General features: G+C 42.5%; 1 protein-coding gene across 3 annotated transcripts in view; it reads left to right on the forward strand.

Moving 5' to 3' along the window:
* Nucleotides 1-18,877, forward strand: part of ccdc88c (coiled-coil domain containing 88C) — a 48,621-nt gene that overhangs the window by 9,492 nt on the left and 20,252 nt on the right. For all 3 annotated transcript variants that reach the window (XR_004785286.2, XM_035609899.2, XM_035609901.2), the window contains exons 4-16: nucleotides 8,083-8,152; nucleotides 8,847-8,905; nucleotides 10,049-10,132; nucleotides 11,761-11,904; nucleotides 12,128-12,333; nucleotides 12,846-12,927; nucleotides 14,897-15,055; nucleotides 15,245-15,391; nucleotides 15,728-15,878; nucleotides 15,990-16,171; nucleotides 16,320-16,457; nucleotides 17,401-17,685; nucleotides 17,795-18,592. Coding sequence is in view for 2 of the 3 variants with exons in the window: in XM_035609899.2 (XP_035465792.2) it covers nucleotides 8,083-8,152; nucleotides 8,847-8,905; nucleotides 10,049-10,132; nucleotides 11,761-11,904; nucleotides 12,128-12,333; nucleotides 12,846-12,927; nucleotides 14,897-15,055; nucleotides 15,245-15,391; nucleotides 15,728-15,878; nucleotides 15,990-16,171; nucleotides 16,320-16,457; nucleotides 17,401-17,685; nucleotides 17,795-18,592 (2,505 nt within the window). In the remaining variant the exon portion in view is untranslated. The remainder of the gene's footprint in view (nucleotides 1-8,082; nucleotides 8,153-8,846; nucleotides 8,906-10,048; nucleotides 10,133-11,760; nucleotides 11,905-12,127; nucleotides 12,334-12,845; nucleotides 12,928-14,896; nucleotides 15,056-15,244; nucleotides 15,392-15,727; nucleotides 15,879-15,989; nucleotides 16,172-16,319; nucleotides 16,458-17,400; nucleotides 17,686-17,794; nucleotides 18,593-18,877) is intronic.

The raw sequence follows: 18,877 nt of genomic DNA on the forward strand, positions 1-18,877 counted from the left end.
CATTGGCTTGACTTCCTGCACTTCAGGCCCAATCCACACTGCATGTTAGGACAAAAACAGGGCCATATAGTCAAAGGAAGTCTCCTTAGACCTCTGTGATAAAAGTGTGGGGAGAACAAAAATAAAATCACATTTCTAAAACTTTAAGGGTTCCCAGGAGATGAATCACTCCACTGACACACCGACACCGAAACTTTGGAGGCGGAGAGAAAAAGTCGCTCCTCTGGGAAGTTGGCCATCCAACCAAACGGGTAACAGGGCAAGAAGAAGTTGAAGCTCTAGTGAGGGTGGTGACCGAAAACCCAATAATCCCTGTGAACGGAGCTAGAGAGAACCCGCTGCATCAATCTGGCAGATTTGAGGAAGCTACTTTGGTGTTAACCAAACAACATCCAAGGACTCTGAGAGCATTAGGGAAACAATTCTTTGGTCTGCAACATCACCTGGACAATACATGTATCATCCCTACAGTGATGCATGGTGTGACCTGCATCAGATTATAGGGGAGAGGACAGGGAGGGGCAGGGACTCAAGGCAGAGTTGATGGAAGGATGAATGTTGCCAAACACAGAGAGGTCCTTGAAGAAAATTTGCCAGTGGGTGTGTATATTTACACGCACAATGCAGTGACCTCAGGACACGTCTGTGACTGTGGAGTGACCCAGCCAAAGCTCCACAGTCCCCACAGAACATCTGCTACAGCTGTTGGTTATTGAGGGTAGTCTTATCAATTTACAATTAAATCTATAACACAATATATTGTAAAATTTAATGAGTCTGAATACATTCTGTACACACACGCACACGCACATGCACACATGCATCCAGCTGGGGCAAGGCGTTGGCACTCCTCTAATTAGATAATGTCCCAGCAGACACTGGCTGGTCCAGTGATCCTCTCAGTCTCCCCAGCGACAGAGCAATAATTCTCTCTCTCTGTGTGTGTGTTGGGGGGAGAGAGGAGGGGTGTCTGTCACCTCCCTTCTGTTCCTTCTTTGATGCACAAAGGAGAGTAACCTGATATCACACGCTTTGTATACAAAGCCAAATTCTTTTTCGTCCTTTGCTTTTCGATCCAATCAAGCACTGGAACAATGAATGAATTGGTCATTTTACAGAAAATTAAGGGATGGCAATTTGGGCAAAAAAAAATAACAAATCATTTTTGGGTTACCACTATGTACCAGCTTTTTTCACTTTAATATTATTGCAGTTTCCCCTGATTGAAAAAAAAGAGTATATATTCATGCTATTTACTGGAGTTGCAACAGTTAATCAATTAACTGATTAGTAATCAGCTACTAAATTAATCTGCAACTATTTTGATAATCGATTTTTTTATTCAAAACAGTCAAAATTCTCCTATCAGCTTCTTACATGTGAATATTTTCTCGTTTCTTTGCTCCTCTGTGACAGTAAAGTAAAAACATCATCTTGGGGTTTGGGAAACAATTCAAACAATTCAACAATTCAAAATTTTCACCATTTTATGGACCAAATAACTAATCGATTAATCGAGAACATAATCGAAAGATTAATCGATAATGAAAATAATTAGTTATTAGTTGCAGTCCTACTATTAACCTATTTATGCCCTTGTTTCATTTCAGCTCAATGTGAGTATACTGTTTTCTGTGTCTCTTTGCCCCTCCTTACTCACACACACACACACACACACACACACACACACACACACACACACACACACACACATATATACATACATACTTACCCCAAAGTAGCCTGGCGTAGTCAGACTAATACTCAAATGCGCATTAGTCTAGGACCTCTCGGTTCATTTTTCAACAGACTAGAGCACAGAGGAGATGTCTGTGATGATGACGGGGCATAACGGAGGTTACACAAAATATATATCACAGAAATACCCTTGAAATGCATCAGAACACACAATACTCACTCTCTTCACGAACGCATTCCCAGTGAGAGAGCTACAGCCGCCCCGTAACATGTTTAAACATACCCGTAAAATGTAAACAAAGGTCAGGACCCGCAGCTGCGCTACACGGGCTGCCAACAAGGTACCCGAGTAAATAATGACAACATATCTCAGAAAAGGGGGGATTTACAACAAAATCTGCTACTTTTAGTCAGATGCTCATTCATCAGCTGCAGCCATGGTTGTTTACAAAAGTCTCTCCCGTACGCGTCGTGGTATAAACCCCGCCCATTATCAGATGATCGGTTGTGATTGGACCTGGAAGTTTTCTGCTGGAGAGAAATCATTTATCAATGGAGGGGATCCAGACCGTATTCTAGCAAATGAAAAGAGCTCCCAGAATTCGTCTGGGTCCCTAGGAGTAGCTCTGGTGCCGGCGTAAAGATCACAGTGACATGCTCGGGTACATGAAATGTCTAGAGGGACGTTAGTCACATCATAACTCCTTCACATGAAACTGAATCACCTAACTATCCTGTACACTGTCGGTGATGCCAAGTGTCTGCACTCAGACAATATATATGTTGTCAAAGCATTTGGCTCTTGTCTCGCCTCTCGCTTTACCACTCCTCGGTTACTGTGGGAACTGGAGAACAAAGCCCTTAGCCTACGTGGGATGTTTTGGACTTCATATCCTCTGGCCTACTTCGTAAAAAGACACACACACACACACACACACACACACACACACACACACACACACACACACACACACACACACACACACACACACACACACATTGTGATATTCTGTGTGTATGCTGGTGGGGTCAAAGTTGTTGTCAAAGTTTTACGGCCCCACCAACTACCAGCTACATGTAGCAGATACCACTGGTTTGTGTGTGTGTATTGTTTGTGTGACATCTAACTGTGGGGTTATTAGACAGCAGTGTTCCCTTTTTGATTTGTCTCCCAGAAAACTTGCCTTAATATACTGAACCCGACCTTACTCACGTACCCCCGTTTTTAAATATCCGTTCTGTTTTTAACTTTCCTATGGTCCACCATGTTGTTAGTGGTCCTGCAGCCTCGTCTTAAGGGAGAAATGGTTGTGGTGATGTAGTATAAAGAAATGGTATCCACCGCATTCATAGCAGAACCCACTATAAATTATAGTTTGCATGCAGAGATGAATGTGGAAGACTTCATATTAAATTATGCAGATTATTGACAGCCGGGACACGAGGGGACCTGTAAACTCTGGTACATGTGTGTTTGAATGAGAGGGAGTGGGGGGTGCACTTGTAATCTCAGCCCAGTACTGCATTCAATTCAGTCTGTGACGCAAAGCCTACTGCACGCAATCTGTCAGTAAGTTATTTAAAGCATAGTCTTTATGATGCTAGTTTCTTTTTAGAAAAAGCTGCGTAGTGTCAACGTACACATCACTATCAGCTGCAGCTCATTCAAAATGAAGCAGCAGGAATTAAGTTTAATATGTTATTGTTATGTTGTTCGTTCAACCAAAGTGTGAGGCACAGAAAAAAGCTTTTTCATCGTATATACAAATCTCTATCCAGACGTCACATCCCCATTTGGCATCTAACACGTTGATCCTCACGAACAGATATTCATGTAGTTTGGGATATTTCATGCTTTCTCCACTCTGAATGTCTTGTAGGCCTGTTTGATATGATGTTTGGCTGTATAGATAAATGGGGCTTGATGGAAGCAAGAGGATAACTGTTCAGTTGGAGAGGAGCAGGTTTTCATTTCTGTTTCGAGGTGGAGAGAGTTTGTGCAACGTTGAGCTGAGCGGCTCAGAGAAAATCAGATCTTCTGTTCGCTGCCACCATTTTATTGATCTTGGATTAGAAATGGGAACCCAATATGTCACTGTGCCATGGATTTAGGCCGTGTGTGTGTGTGTGTGTGTGTGTGTGTGTGTGTGTGTGTGTGTGTGTGTGTGTGTGTGTGTGTGTGTGTGTGTGTGTGTGTGTGTGTGTGTGTGTGTGTGTGTGTGTGTGTGTGTGTGTGTGTGTGTGTGTGTGTGTGTGTGTGTGTGTGTGTGTGTGTGAGAAATAGGTCAGTGTAGAAGGCTGTATTGATCCCTCGTCAATATTAACTGTTTGATCCTGCTGGTGATGTTGCTGCAGGAGGATATCTATAGATCCCCACTATCAATAGTACACACACACACACACACACACACACACACACACACACACACACACACACACACACACACACACTTAGAAGTTAAGAGTGGGTCGCCCCCAAATCAAGTGTCGCTGATTCGAGTCTCGTCCACTCAACACGTGTTCTTGGGCAAGATGCTGAACCCCACGTTGCCCCTCAAGGCTGAGTTGGCAGTGTGTGGATGAGATGCAGGTCTTGTAGAAAAAGTGTTAGATATAGAATATAGAAGTGTGCGTGCGTGCGTGCGTGCGTGCGTGCGTCAGCTGTACTCTAAAGCGCTTTGAGTGGTCAATAAGACTATACCATTTACATCGGATGCAATGTAGTTATATGTAGTATAGTATACAGACATTCTGAGGACATTGATATTCTCCTCATTCACAGTCTTATGTATGATCTTGTGTAAATGGTTGGGTGCTCAGGTGATGTAAGCCAGAGAGAAACGAGTTAGCCTATCTGTCTCATCTATAATGAACCACTGGGTGGTTAGCGCCAACCTTAGATGTGGCATTACAGCCATAATCTTCGACTGGAAGCACCAAATTATTCGTTAATAAAGCTTTTCTCTTTACTTCCTCTCATGGATTTACCAGTATTACATGACGTGGATACAATTATTGTGGACAAAAATTGTATTTACAGTACATATATATATATATATATATACACACACACACACACACACACACACACACACACACACACACACACACACACACACACACACACACACACACATAAAACAATCCTGCACAGTCGTCAAAAGTCAAAAATGAGTCAAAAGTAACGAACTGAACTTCACAAAGCGGACACAGAGCCTGGTCCTGCTCTGAGCTCCGTCTGTGTCTGACCTGCAGAAAGTTGCTCCCGTGTGGTTTATTGAAATTAAACTGCAGACTTTTGGTTTGCACGCCAACCTATAAATCATGGTCTTCCACAAAGTTTATCACAAAATAAAACTATAGCGTCATTGCATGAGTTTAAATTTAGTTTTAAAGTTGTTGAAGAGGATTTTATGTTGACTTGGAAGTGTCTGATACTACCTTTGTGTTTTTAAATTACGTCCTTTACAACTGCTAAAATATAGCGTATCAGACGTGGGGGCAGAGCAGCGGTGGTTTTGGAGCTGAGGTTGACATTGTGTCGTAACAGTCAAGGGATGACCCTTCGTTTCCTTTGTTTTGTTCTTTACAAGTGCTCTCTACCACTGTGCAAACACATTTCCGGGGCATCCAGGCCGTTTTCTGATCGCTGTGTCGCTCCCAGCAGAGCAGTCTGTGTTCACTACTGCCCTCCTGCTGAGGAGCCTCTGCCGACAACGCTCTGAGCGCCACACCAACTCTCTGCTTCGGCGAGCTTTAAATCCTACAGTATAATTATGTGCTGTGTTGTGTATGGCCTCACCCTTTTTGATTCCCTCAAAGTGCAGCAGGACTTTTCCTTCTGGTATCACCAACATATTTGGGCCCCTAAGAAGAGCAACACGCTTTTTCTATGTTTCATGTGTTTTCCGGCTGAGTGAAAACCAACACGTGTGTGATGAAAATGTGACTCCGGTGCCTCTTTCCTAGTATATTTAGTGTGTAGTTCAGGGAAGTCATTGACCCCGTCTGTCAGGGCTCTGGGTGAAACAAACAACAATAACTTGTGTAAGTCAGTGTGTTTCAGCGCAAGTCCTCAAAGACATCTGGTAGCCAGCCCACATGTTTAATGCACACTGTACTAGCCAGACATGCATGGTGTCTCATTACACATACGCCCTGGTTTGTAGGTCAGTGTAACAGTATCTGCAGGTAATGCTCTACCTCTACGCTCAGCACCAGTTGAACTGTGGTGTAAGCTGATAGTTCTTTTATTTGCCTGGTTTGCAGATGACACTCTAGACCGGTGCACTATATCTCATTAAGTTTTGATTATTGCCAAACATATACACAGGCATATAGAAACATTTAAGAAACGTGAATGTTGTTTATTTTCCCCTCCATCTCAACAGCACCGCCTCACATTTGAACTTTGATATATTTCCTTATCGTGCGAAGCTGTGTGCAGATGTTTGCTTTGCCAGTCACTTCCCTCCTCACAAAACACCCAGATCTAACACCACACACACACACACACACACACACACACACACACACACACACACACACACACACACACACACACACACACACACACACACACACACACACACACACTCACCAAACACACAACACACTTTACCCATGCCTCTTCTGATGCTTTGGATTCTGTGATCGCATCTCGACTCATTGCAGTTATTAAGAAAATATTAAGTGTGTTTTAGTTGGTGTGGAATTCTCTTGGTCCGTCTCGACTATCAGGTGTGTGTGGGAGACAGGAGAGGATGTTCTGGAATGGAAAGCATTCCCTCCTAGTGGGGTGGTTCTTTCCTGACTCTCTCTCTCTCTCTCTCTCTCTCTCTCTCTCTGTCGACAGGAGGGTGTTTCCTGTTGGCCGCTTGCCTATACTCACATGCACACACGAAATCATGTACTGTGACACACACGTCTGGGTCAGTTAGTGGATGGACTTTGATTCTTTTTTACAGAATGTGTTTGGACCAAAGTTGAGCAGGTCTTGTAAAAACGCCATTTGGCAGGTTCTGTCAGTTCTGCTTCCACACTGCGTCTCACTGTAGAACACAATAAATGAGCAGCAGTTAAAGCCTGAAATACTCAACATTACTTATTGTATATTTTTTATCCTTATCTGTTCTCATTGTTATCGTGAGCACAGCAAGACGGCAGTATCCCATAACCTTAGTTTACCTTTCTTAGTAGACGCAGGCAAAATGTTCGGAATGCAATGGTATTCACATGCATTTCATAAAAAAAAGTAACTTCATAAAACGTTTGTGTAGTCTTGAACAACAGTTCATTGATCAATTTATCTTTAGGTTGATTTGTATTTTGGCGTTTCACATAAAATAACTTCCAGTAGCCACAACAACATGAGCTGTTGTGGCCGTAGTGCTCTCCTAACGTCCCTGTCAAAATTCATAGCATTGGCTCGCATTGGCATTAGCTAGGCTAAGTTTAGCAGATGGGAAGGATTTAGCCAATCAGAGAGAGGACAATTGTACAATTTGACTCCATCTGATTGGAGGGCCAGTGGGCAACGTGCAGATTAGCTAGTCTATAGAGTGCAACAGTGCAGTTCCGGAAGTGAAAATCCCATTCATTTTCTCCATTGACATTTTGATTATTGTGGACTCACCACGAGCTACGTGGTTGTGAAACGATGGAACATGAACCTGTAGAAGCTATAAGTCCGAATTAAATCAACCTTGTTTTAAGAAAAACATGTTTTATTCAAAAAAACATGTTTTATTCACTTGAATTTGTGAGCATTTTAGGTTCAACAATTTTGCGAATTCAGATTTGTGCAGGTATGTGCAATATGATATATCAATACAAGATGTGGAATATTTTGTGAACCTCATTTCACAACCTAAAAATATTAGTGACCCTTATTTGAGTCCAAAGCTAACAAGCTAAAAGAACATCGCAGTATGAATGGCATAGTTTGTGCAGCAGAGAGAAATGGCAAGTTCACTGTACACATGGTAAAACATCTCTCTGAAACTCTGTAACTTATCCTGGTCAGAATTCTTTAATAACCAAATTTAACAAGATCTTTATGTAAATGTTGATGTGTTTATATAAGAAAATAAATACCTACCCACAAAAAGGCAATTCAATTTCCCCATCATAGAATATTATCTATTACAAAATCCAGAATCTGTCAAGCCCTTATACAGTTTTGTATGAGATAAGAGTTTGAAAGAAGTTAACAGATAGTTGAATTCTAACAAGGAACCACCCTTATGGTTTTTTGTTTCCCCAAGTCGACTATTGATTGAGCTTTTTGTGCCCGATTGTTTGTCAGTCACATTGTCTTTTGCACAAATATTATTGTCACTGTACGATTATAATTTCTTTGTTCTCTCCCTCTCTGTGTTACAGGAGAACTTGCAGCAGCTCGTAGTCATGCCCCTTCCCAACATACTCTGCATCGCCAAGGATCCAATATCAGGTAATACAAAGTCCTACACAGTATACCTACTGTTAACCATGCGTATTTCCAACACCTTCTTACTTAAATAGAGACCTGTAATACACTCATAATCAAATATCTGACGGCAAAAAAACAGGTTGGGTCACTTATTACCATCCTTCCATTCTAAGGTTGCCTACTTTTTTCAAGACCTGCACCATACTAGATTAGTTTTCATGCTAATTCATGTAGTTTTTCTTTGTTTCTGATGCTGCTGCCATGGCATCAATGCAAACATGCATCTCCTGAGACCGGAGTCACTGTTGAGTCATTGTGTCTGATGTAATAGTGCACAATTGAAAAGAGTATTGCGATATTGGCTGCACCTATGCAGAGTTCAAAACCATGTCACTTTCAGTTTTTATCGCTAATCAAAGGGGACAATGGCGATTGTGTAGTCAGCAGTGAAAGGAGCATGGTGTCCTGTAACACTGCCTCAGGCATCAGCATCAACCTTCAGATCATTCTTCAAATATAATGTTCAAAGGCTTGCTGTGTTTTTTAAAATTATTTTTAATTAAGCTTTTTGTCTTGTAGGTACTTGTTTTCCCTTGTATCCTGGTGTATTATGATTTCTCATATGAAGCACTTTTAAACCCTTTTTTTAAATAAAAAAGTGTTGAATATGAATCTTTCTCATATACAGCATGTCTCTGTGTTTCATTCCCACCAGCCAAGAGCATGGAGGAACTGAAAAGACTTTTGTTGCTGATATTAGGCTGTGCTGTTCAGGTAACACACACACACACACACACACACACACACACACACGCCCAAACACAGCAGTGTACTGTGCCACCCAGTCTCTCCCAGGAAGTGTGTTTGTGTCTGTTTAGTTTTGCGTGTCCGAGCACAGCCGTTTGGTGTGCGTGTGTGCAGATAAGGTGCAAGGTGGGACTGGGTGTGGGCGGGACTTTATGATTCAAAAGCACATGCAGTCGTATTAATGGTTTCCAAAATAACATCATAGAACTGTAGAAGTTAAGTATTTAAAATGATATTTGTATTTGAGTTCATTAAGGCAACAAGTCTGGGAGTGTAAACTCAGCAACTTTTGAAATCCATTCTAAATAATTCTGAATATAATGTAATAATGTTTCCAGAAAGGTGAGTTAAGAGTTAACTGGGTAACCTGGAAGTAAAGAGGAGTGGCCAGTCGTGTGGGAGGTCACACTGGCAGAGGGTGTGTGTGTGTGTGTGTGTGTGTGTGTGTGTGTGTGTGTGTGTGTGTGTGTGTGTGTGTGTGTGTGTGTGTGTGCTCATTCAGCTCTTTGTTGTCTCTCGTTTCCACCTCTCCCATGGCTCGGAACGCACCAAACGTTTTTTTTTTCATCCCACCTCTCCCTTGTTTTCCTTTGCCCAGGGCAACACAGTTTCTCCCCTCCTCACTCCTTACTTCTTAGTCTGCCTCCCTCTCTTTCTGTCTTCCCTGCTTTTGTCTCCCTCCCTCCATGTTCTGGTCTTACTGGTTCCATGAAAGAGGAAGGCCACGAGGGAAGGATCAATGGAACAACAGAGGGAGGGAGGGAGGGAAGGACTGATAAAGTCACGTAAAAATGTTGTTGGTTTTCAAAATAACACTTTTTCCAGGCCAGGAAACATTAGCAAAAAAAAGTGTTATGGCAACATACACAAACATTGTAAAGTTTTTGTTGATGTGAAATTAAAAAATGTAATTCAAAACTCTCTTTCTGTGTGTGTGTGTGTGTGTGTGTGTGTGTGTGTGTGTGTGTGTGTGTGTGTGTGTGTGTGTGTGTGTGTGTGTGTGTGTGTGTGTGTGTGTGTGTGTGTGTGTGTGTGTGTGTGTGTGTGTGTGTGTGTGTGTGTGTGTGTGTGTGTGTGTGTGTGTGTGTGTGTGTGTGCGCACATTGTCAGTGTGAGCGTAAAGAGGAGATGATAGAGAAGATCAAGCTGCTGGACATTGAGACCCAGGCTGCCATTGTCTCTCACATCCAGGAGGTAAGTATGAGCGCGATGCTCCTGTCGTTAGTGACTGACTAATCCACGATCGGTGTAGATCAAATACCTTATAATTCAAGAATAATCTTAACCCAAGGTACGCTGACCAGCTTTCCAAGGCTGTCAAACACACCCCTTGGTCTCCAACAGCTCCTGCCCCTTACTGTGTCTCTGATGTCGTGTTCTTGTTACATGTCTGGTCATGAAAAAGTCATATAGTTGCTCAGATCTTTCTTCTTATTAAGTTAAGCCTTATTAAATGATGAATCAGTCATCATTATCATGATTGTTGTTAATTTTGCAATCAAAGTGTACTTATTAAAAAATAGATATATACGTTTGAGCAAAATGACAAAAGTTTTGAACTGCCGATTGAACAATACAAGCAAATTGTATGTCAACTTAGGTTTTAAATCCTTTCCTTTTTGTTACATTTGATGGACTAAAGTTGTTCTACTCTGCACAGGAGGTACCTCAACATTGACACGTTATGTTAGCTGAGGTGTGCAGACCTATATTGGTCCATGTGAGCAGCTTTGTTTACGTTCCAGCTGCTCTTCGTCCTCTTCCGGTTCACCCGCTATCTCAATGTGTTGGTTGATGTTGTTGTTGTGGCAGTGCAGTTTGGTAAAAGTGTCATCCACATACTTGGGGTGGGGTGGTAGCTAATTGTTCCCTTATGTCTTTTCAATATCAATCAATCAGACTTTATTTATATAGCACTTTTTATACAAAAAAAATGCAACACAAAGTGCTTCACATACAATGAAATGCAACAAAAAAAATAGATAACCCCCCTCCCTCCGATAGACACAGACACACACACACACACACACACACACACGCATGCAGACAGACATTTACTCACAATCAAACATACGATGCAAGGCTTAAAAGAGCAAAAATGAAATACAACATTTAGTAAAAACATGAAGGAAGAAGCCCAGGTAAAGCTCTCTCGCCTACTTGCAATGAGGAAAACACGAGATGAAGAGTCAAAAGAAAGACTCAAACTCAGTAAAAAGAAAAGTGAGTAGAATATATATATGCACACATATATACATATAAGAGGATAAAATAATAAAATTATCAGAGAAAAGTTGTATTAGGGTTAATAAAAAATATTATTAAAAGGAGAGTTAATAAAAAACAAATAAAGTAATAATAAAATAAATAAATGAATAAGATTAAATAAAATTAAGCCTATATAAATATCTAAATAAAATCAAAAACAGTTAAAAGGATGAAATATAAATAAATGACAATTTAAAAAATAAATTAAGATTCAATTAAAAGCTAAATTAAAAAGCTAGGTCTTGAGCTTGCTTTTAAAAATGGCAACAAAATAACCTGTGTAATAATAATGTCCCCATGTCCAAATGCAACCGCTCAGTCAGCAATCAGTAAAACTGAGTAAGACTTCACTGAACTTCATCTTTTTAAGTTCGAAATCCTCAAGTCTCCAAATACAGCATGTCAAACAAGTCAAGACGAGTATATATTTCTGTGCCACTTTAAAAAGTGATATTTTGGATTTTAATAAAGATATATAGAGGTAAATGAATGGCTATAGTGAAGTGCCATAAAACTGATTGTCGTGTATGTGTGTGTGTGTCTCTGTTTTGCAGGTCACCCATAACCAGCTGAACGTCCTAGACCTCTCCTGGCTGGAAGACGGAGCAGAGCTGGTGCATGAAGAGCTGGAGCCTCTGTCACGTAACATGGCTTCATCTCTACGGCAACTGATCGACCAAAGAGATAAAGCCTGTGAGGTACAAGAACAACTGCCTGGCTGATAATGTTATTTTATTAATAAGGAAAAAAAACGTTGTTATTTATGAATGAAATACATACAGTACAGCATCATACACTCATTATTGTTTATATTCTTATATGATGGATATAATGCAGATATTTATTGAGGACAGTGCAGGTTTGTGTTAGTCTTCCTGTAGCATTATTTTTCAACGGGGAAATAAAATGTCTGCGTCCCAGGTGATTTTGGATCTGACCCAGGAGAGGGATTACCTGTTCAGTCAGCAGCCCCAGGACGGCTGCAGGAACCTGGGCATGGGCAGCCCGCAGCGAGGGCAGTGCTCCGGAGGTGTGGGGGTGTCTGGGCTGACCAAAGAAGAGAAACAGCATCTGTCTGTGGAGCTCGCTGATACCAAGGCCAAGCTGCGCAAGTACAGACAAGAACTGTAAGTCGTAGTAGTCAAAACCTGGACGTTGGCCTAATAACTGAAGCTATTCACCGTAAAAGGAAATTAAAAAAAAAAGTGATCAATCTGATGTCGATTTAATACTAATCAGTCCAAAGAAAGGTGTTTCATGGTAAACAAATGATCCAGTTTGAGTGAGGCAGCAGCTCATCGCACATTGTGACCCATCAGAGTCACTGGTTTAAGGCTGAACTGTGGCGACACGAGCAGCGGCTGGAAGTCATTATGCTCTCAGCATGTCCACAGTCTAATCATATACTCCCACACTCTACACAGCAACTGCTAGTCATTCTGCACAACAGATTATTTTACCAAATAAAACAGACTTACAATATAACCAGTTTAGTACATGATTCATTGATCTCTTAACTGTGAGTTTTTAATCTCGTACAATTTACTTTCAACCTATCTGGCTGATTATACAGAATTATGGTTATAAAACTTTTATTTAAAGCTTTTAATTTTGTGCATGTGTGTGTGTATGTGTGCAGGGAGGAGAAAACAGAGCAACTGATGGATTCAAAACATGAAGTGGAGCGTCTGGATCAGGAGTTACAGCGACTGAAACAAGAGGTCAGGACCAGTAATGAGCAGAAGTGTCAGATCTGTATGTTACAACCATCTGTCTAGAGGGAAACACACGCACGAGGGATATCTACTTCTTACAACACCATGAATGTACTATGTCACAGCCACAGTTTAGCCACAGGAATTCGGCTCACTTGACTTAACATGTTGTCGCGTAGCTCTGACTTAACCAGATGCATGCTGGTTAGAAATTTTGTCGCGGTATCACATGACATTGAAACCTCATGGGAGGGAGGCGGCTGCAGCTTTGTGAGTCAGATGCTGCGATAGCTCTTCTCTGGCTCGGGCGGCCGGGAGTGACGACCACTGTGACGATAAACCTTAGCCTAATTGATTTTCAGGCTTCACTGACACGCATGACATGTGGCATGTTTTTGTTCCAATAACTTCAGATCCATTATCTCTGAAGGTTTGACAGAAACATAGACTTCCCTCACCCCGGCATGAACAAAACACTGAACCTAAATGTAGTTTAATCATCTGACATCTGCACTTTTGTCATTTTCTTCTGACCCAAAGTAGCTTCATGCAAATCCCTAGTTTAATTAGTCTGCGGCCTTTCACATGAACACGTTTGAAGCTGGATAGGAAGAGCCAGAGTGAAGTGAGCGTCATGACACAAGCTCAATGAAGGTAGCCAGGTAAACCAAGAGAGCAGAACCATGTGGAATCACTTTGTGGTACAGACCCTGGCCTGACACATTATAAGTTTATAGTGGCTTGTTTACCTATTACTACTAAAGAACATGTAGACATGATTGGTATAATAGTTAGTAGAATAACAAAATAAAGATCATGCCACACGTTTTAACAATGATTTGTGATCCAAACTAAAAATCATATTGATTAATTTTGTAGTAGTCTTCAATTCGACTTTTTTGTGGTGTTAACATGTGAGTTCTGTTCCAAACATTTTTTTTCTTTTGAAAATCACCCAAAAATCCAGATCAAATATAATGAGTCGATTGTTTTCACTTTGGTTCCACAACTTCCTTTACACGTCCTTCAAGGTTACGTACAAATACCGCTCAATTAATGCGAATCAAATCGATATTCACACTTTGTCCGTGTGCGCTTGTGTGTGTGTGTATGTATGTGTATATATATACACTGCTCAAACAAATTATTCAAGTTGAAAGTCTTTGCTGATGAACATTGTATAATTTGTCAAAACACAAAAACCGTTGATGGAAACCAAAATCATTTACCCATCGAGAGCTGGATTCAAAATCACAAGGAAAATCAAAGTATAACATTTAAATCGCATGCTGATCCAACTTGTGTGAATCTTATCCCGGCAACTCATAATGTGACTCAGTAGTGTGTTTGATGGTTTGGTCAGAAACGTACGCACCAGTGGCCTGTTGGAGGTCATGTTGTCGGGCTCTGGCAGTGCTCCTCCTGTTCCTCCTCGCACAAAGGAGCAGGTACCGGTCCTGCTGCTGGTAGTCTTGGCTCACGCAGATAGTGATGTGAACATTGTCTACAACAAATGTGTGAGCTCTTTCCACAACCAAACAGGAAGCAGAAAAGCGTGTAGGTGAATACATGCTGCAACATCGCATGGAGACTCCGGTGAATCCTCGAAAGCCGTGGTTTAGAAACTACCAAACAATTTCTCTTCCACCAGGAGCATGATGGGAAATAATCTAAAGGAATCTAGTTGCAGTCTTGTAAATAGTGACCCTGCAGGATCCCCAGTCTTTACAAAATCCTAGACTGGCTCTGTGACGAATGACAAATTGTTTTTAGATGTGAGAGGGTGTCAGACTTAAGTCTTTTAAAAGTCTTTTCAGTGTCTTGTCGAAGTCTAGATTCCGGGAAGCATAAGTGTTCCCTTAAATTTTTTGGAGCAGTGTATAACGAAAAGATTTATTTTGCTAGTTATACTATTAATCATATAGTTGGAAGTTCACGAGAAGTGATAATGCATAAGTCTGCCTCTGTGGTTCAGAACCAGTCGCTGTCTTGTGAGGCCCGTTCGGCCCGGGTGTACCGGGACGAGGTGGACTCGCTGAGGGACCGAGCTTCCAGGGTGGACCGACTGGAGACCGAACTGACCCGGTGTAAAGAAAAACTCAACGATGTTCACTTCTACAAGACCAGAGTGGAGGTACAGTCTCAGCTTCACACACTAGTCGACACTTAACCATCACATTACAACTAGCATGAGAGACTATCATATATCCAATTATTAGACACAGTTTGTTTGATGATATATAGCTTTTCATAGTTGTTTGGTTTGATTTTACACTGAATTAAGATGTCAACAATATGTGTGTGCATGTGTCTGGTCATTCAGGAGCTTCGTGGGGACAACATGACTCTGATGGAGACAAAGATGTTGCTGGAAGAGCAGCTGTCAGCCACTAGGGGGCGCTTTGAAAAACTCCACACATTGGAGAAAGACAACCTGTTACTACGAGCTAAGATACACGACCTGGAAATGGTATTATACATCACCCGCTCGTTAAAGCCACACACAAATACATTTATTCTGCAATATTAACAGTTATTCTAAACCTGAAGTCATCTTGAAGCTGTCTCCATTTAAAAAAGAACAAACAAAAGACACTCTGGAATATAGCGAATGTAGTTGCAGTTTTTTTTAGCCTTGTTTGTTTTTAGTCCTTTCATGTCAGTAGGTCAGATATAAGTTAAATAATATTTATATAGCATACTATCTGTCTAGACGTGTTTTTAACCATCTCTTTCCCTGTGTGTTTTGAAGGTTTTGAGAATACGTTGACACCAAGTACCAATGTTTTGTGTGTGTGTTGTGCAGGAGAGGGACAATGAGCGTCAGAGGCTGGAGGAGCTGGTGGAGGAGAACATGCTGCTGGAGATTGGACAGAAACAGAGTATGAACGAATCAGCTCATCTCGGCTGGGAGCTGGAGCAGCTGGCCAAGAACCATGACAACACTAACACAGAGAGTGAGACGGGCGCCTTTTTTTTTTTTTTTTTACTGTTGTATGCATTAAGTTTGTGTGTCCAGAAATATTTTTTATATTCTGTCCTCACCAAAGTAATTGTCTCTGCTGCAGCTCGTAAGTCATTGGTCCACGAGCTGAATGAGTGCGTTTCCAGTCGAGCGCTTAAGCTGGAGAAGGAAAACCGGGAGCTCCAGGCTTCTATAGAGAGACTGAAAGAAGAGAACCACGTCATGCAGGAGCAGCAGCTCCACACCCAGGAGCTGGACAGGGAGAACCAGAGTCTCAGCAAGAAGGTGGGAGGCCTATATGTGGTATAGGGAGAACATACGCACAGATAGTCCATGCAAACAAACTGAATGGCTCTTAAAATATATTTCAACTGTTACAAAGAAGAAGTTTAATAATAACTGTGGTATCTCTGTCTTTTTGTTTGTTTGTTAGTTGGAGCGTCTCCAGGGCCTGTTGGACCAGGAGAGACTGACCAATCAGGACATGGAATCTCTGGGAGAGGAAATCTTGAAGGAAAAGCAGAGTCTGGAGAGAGAAATGCATGGTCTGAGGGCAGAGAAGGATCGACAGGTAGTTAACACACAAACACAGTCAGGTAAACTGAATGCTGGTCATACACTGTGCGCTTTTAGAAATGCTGTTTTTAAACTCCAACTCACACCGTCCGAGTAAATCGTCTGCGATGTGAAGCCAAATCTCAGGATTTATGTGCTCGCACTGTACGGCCCGTCGGCTCCCGCGGAAAGGTCCTCTGATGCAGAGAAGTTTGTGTTTACCATAGAAGAAGAACGCTGACAAGACAGAAACGTGCGTAATCTGTGTGCCGAAACCTATTAAAGCGCTGGTGTATAAGGACTCTAGCACGCACTTTATGTCCAATAAACATTATAATTTATGATATTACCAACAGCAACCCTCTGCCCATAGGGATAAGCTCCAAGGCACTGACTGTTTACTATATTTAAAGGGGCAGTTAGTGATTCGAAAAGCAATACACGTTTTGTAAAAATCTGGGAATATTTCCTCACGGCCCATCAGCTGTCACTTCTGTCTGTGCGCAAAAAAAAAAAAAAGGCTTAGTGGTAAGGGCGTCAGTGAGGGCGTCAGTGTCCCATAGCGGACGTTGCTTCCTGGCCAGGGCAGTAAAAATCACTACAACAACAAAGAGAGTAACAAGTTTTCTCCAAAATCTATTACTGCCCCTTTAATATAGTGTTTAATTGTCATACCCAAAGACAAATTTGTGGTTTGCCTCTTCGCCCAGGCGCTGTGAGAAAAAGAGGCACAGAGTTTGAGGAATCGACCCGGTCGGCCGACCAAAATTTCTTACATGTCCGAAATTTATCGGATTGTCCGACGGCAGGCTGCGAGCTCCCCCCTGTACACTGCAAGGCAAATGTACGACTGAGAAATCGGGGCAAAAACTGACTTAAATTGCAGTGTATGCCCGGCCTAACGTAGTACTGGACTCTTTGCTAACACCCCTGTCCCTTTGTTCTACTTTTCCAATCAGATCTCAGAGTTGGAGAGTGAGAAGCAGCACCTGTCTGATGTGGTGGTGTCCCTCCAGGAGCGCGCCCAGTCTAACAGCAAGGCGAGGGTCCGAGAGGTGGAAACAGAGAACCGTTTACTGCACCAGAACATCACCGACACCAGCTCCCGATTGGCCAGCTTGGAAAGTCAACTCAAAGTATCCAGTGAGGAGGCAGACAGGCTGAGGGAGAGGGCAGGGCGGTGCGAGGAGGTGGAGAGAGAGGCGGCGAGGCTGGAACGGAGCCGGGACACACTGAACAGAGAGGTAATGAGGTTTGAACTTATCCTAAATCATTTGTGTATACGTGTTTTTAATCGCATCTGATTGCTTAAAAATAGTCTGTAAAATGTAGTTGTCCTTGTTTTGCTTGCAGGTGGTGTCTCTGCGTACATGCAGCGAGCGGTCAGAGGCTCTGGAGAAGCAGGTGTCCACCCTGGAGCAGGAGGTGCACCGGCTGAAGCGGGAGGCAGAGGAGGCTCAGCAACAGCTGCAGCAACTGGGGAGGCAAGAGGCGGAGAACGGCCTGCTGTCAAAGGAGAACCTGGACCTCCGCTGCTCAGTGGAAAACCTGCGCTCCTCGTCCGCTCGCCTAGCCACCCTACAGGAGGAGCATAAGGAGGCGCAGAAAGAGAAACAGGAGCTGAAGAGGAGAGTGGAAGAGGTCAGAGAGGAGGCACAGGCAGAAAGGAAGAGGGCAGAAAGGCTGGAGTTGAACATTGCAACTCTGAATCAGGAGAAGCATCGCTTAGCAGAGGAAATAGAGAGGAGTAAAGAGGAGAGGGAAGAGGTAGAGAGAGAGACGCGGGAGACGCACAACAGAGAGGAGGAATGGAGGAGGGAGGTGGAAGACCTGAAGGAGGAGCGGAAAAGGAGGGAGGAAGGAGACAAGGAGAAGAGGAAGCTCCAACTGGACCTGGAGCAGTCGGAGAAGGGCAGAAAGCACCTGGAAAAGGAGAGCTTGAAGATTCGAACGCTGCTGGAGGCGAAGGAGACAGAACTGGAGGAGAGGACCAGGCGACTGGGTAACGTGCAGAAGGAAGGCGGGGCTCTGAGTAAGGAGGTGGACAGGTTGAAGGAGGTGGCGGTGAAGGCCAAAGAGCTCGAGCGGGAGAATAAGGAGCTGCAGAAACAGGCGACTATTGACAAGAGAACTCTGGCTACCCTGAGAGAGGTGAGAGAAGAACGCTTTACAAAATGATTCTTTACTCTTCTTTAGTCAGGGAACATGTCAGTGTGGGAGAGCTGACACCATATTAATGTAGGTTCCCACGGGAATAATATGTGCCAAAATGGCTACTGTGAATCTCCCTCAGTCCATCTTTCTTTGTAGATCTTCACATTTTTTTATTTATTAATAATTTTAAAAACTACCGTGTTTGCTTACAAGTTCCTTGGAAACAGCATTTGACAAAACAACCTCATCACACAGTCCATTTTGTGTCCGTTTCAGTCACAG

This window comes from Scophthalmus maximus, chromosome 15, assembly GCF_022379125.1.
Source record: "Scophthalmus maximus strain ysfricsl-2021 chromosome 15, ASM2237912v1, whole genome shotgun sequence".
Lineage (NCBI taxonomy): Eukaryota > Metazoa > Chordata > Actinopteri > Pleuronectiformes > Scophthalmidae > Scophthalmus > Scophthalmus maximus.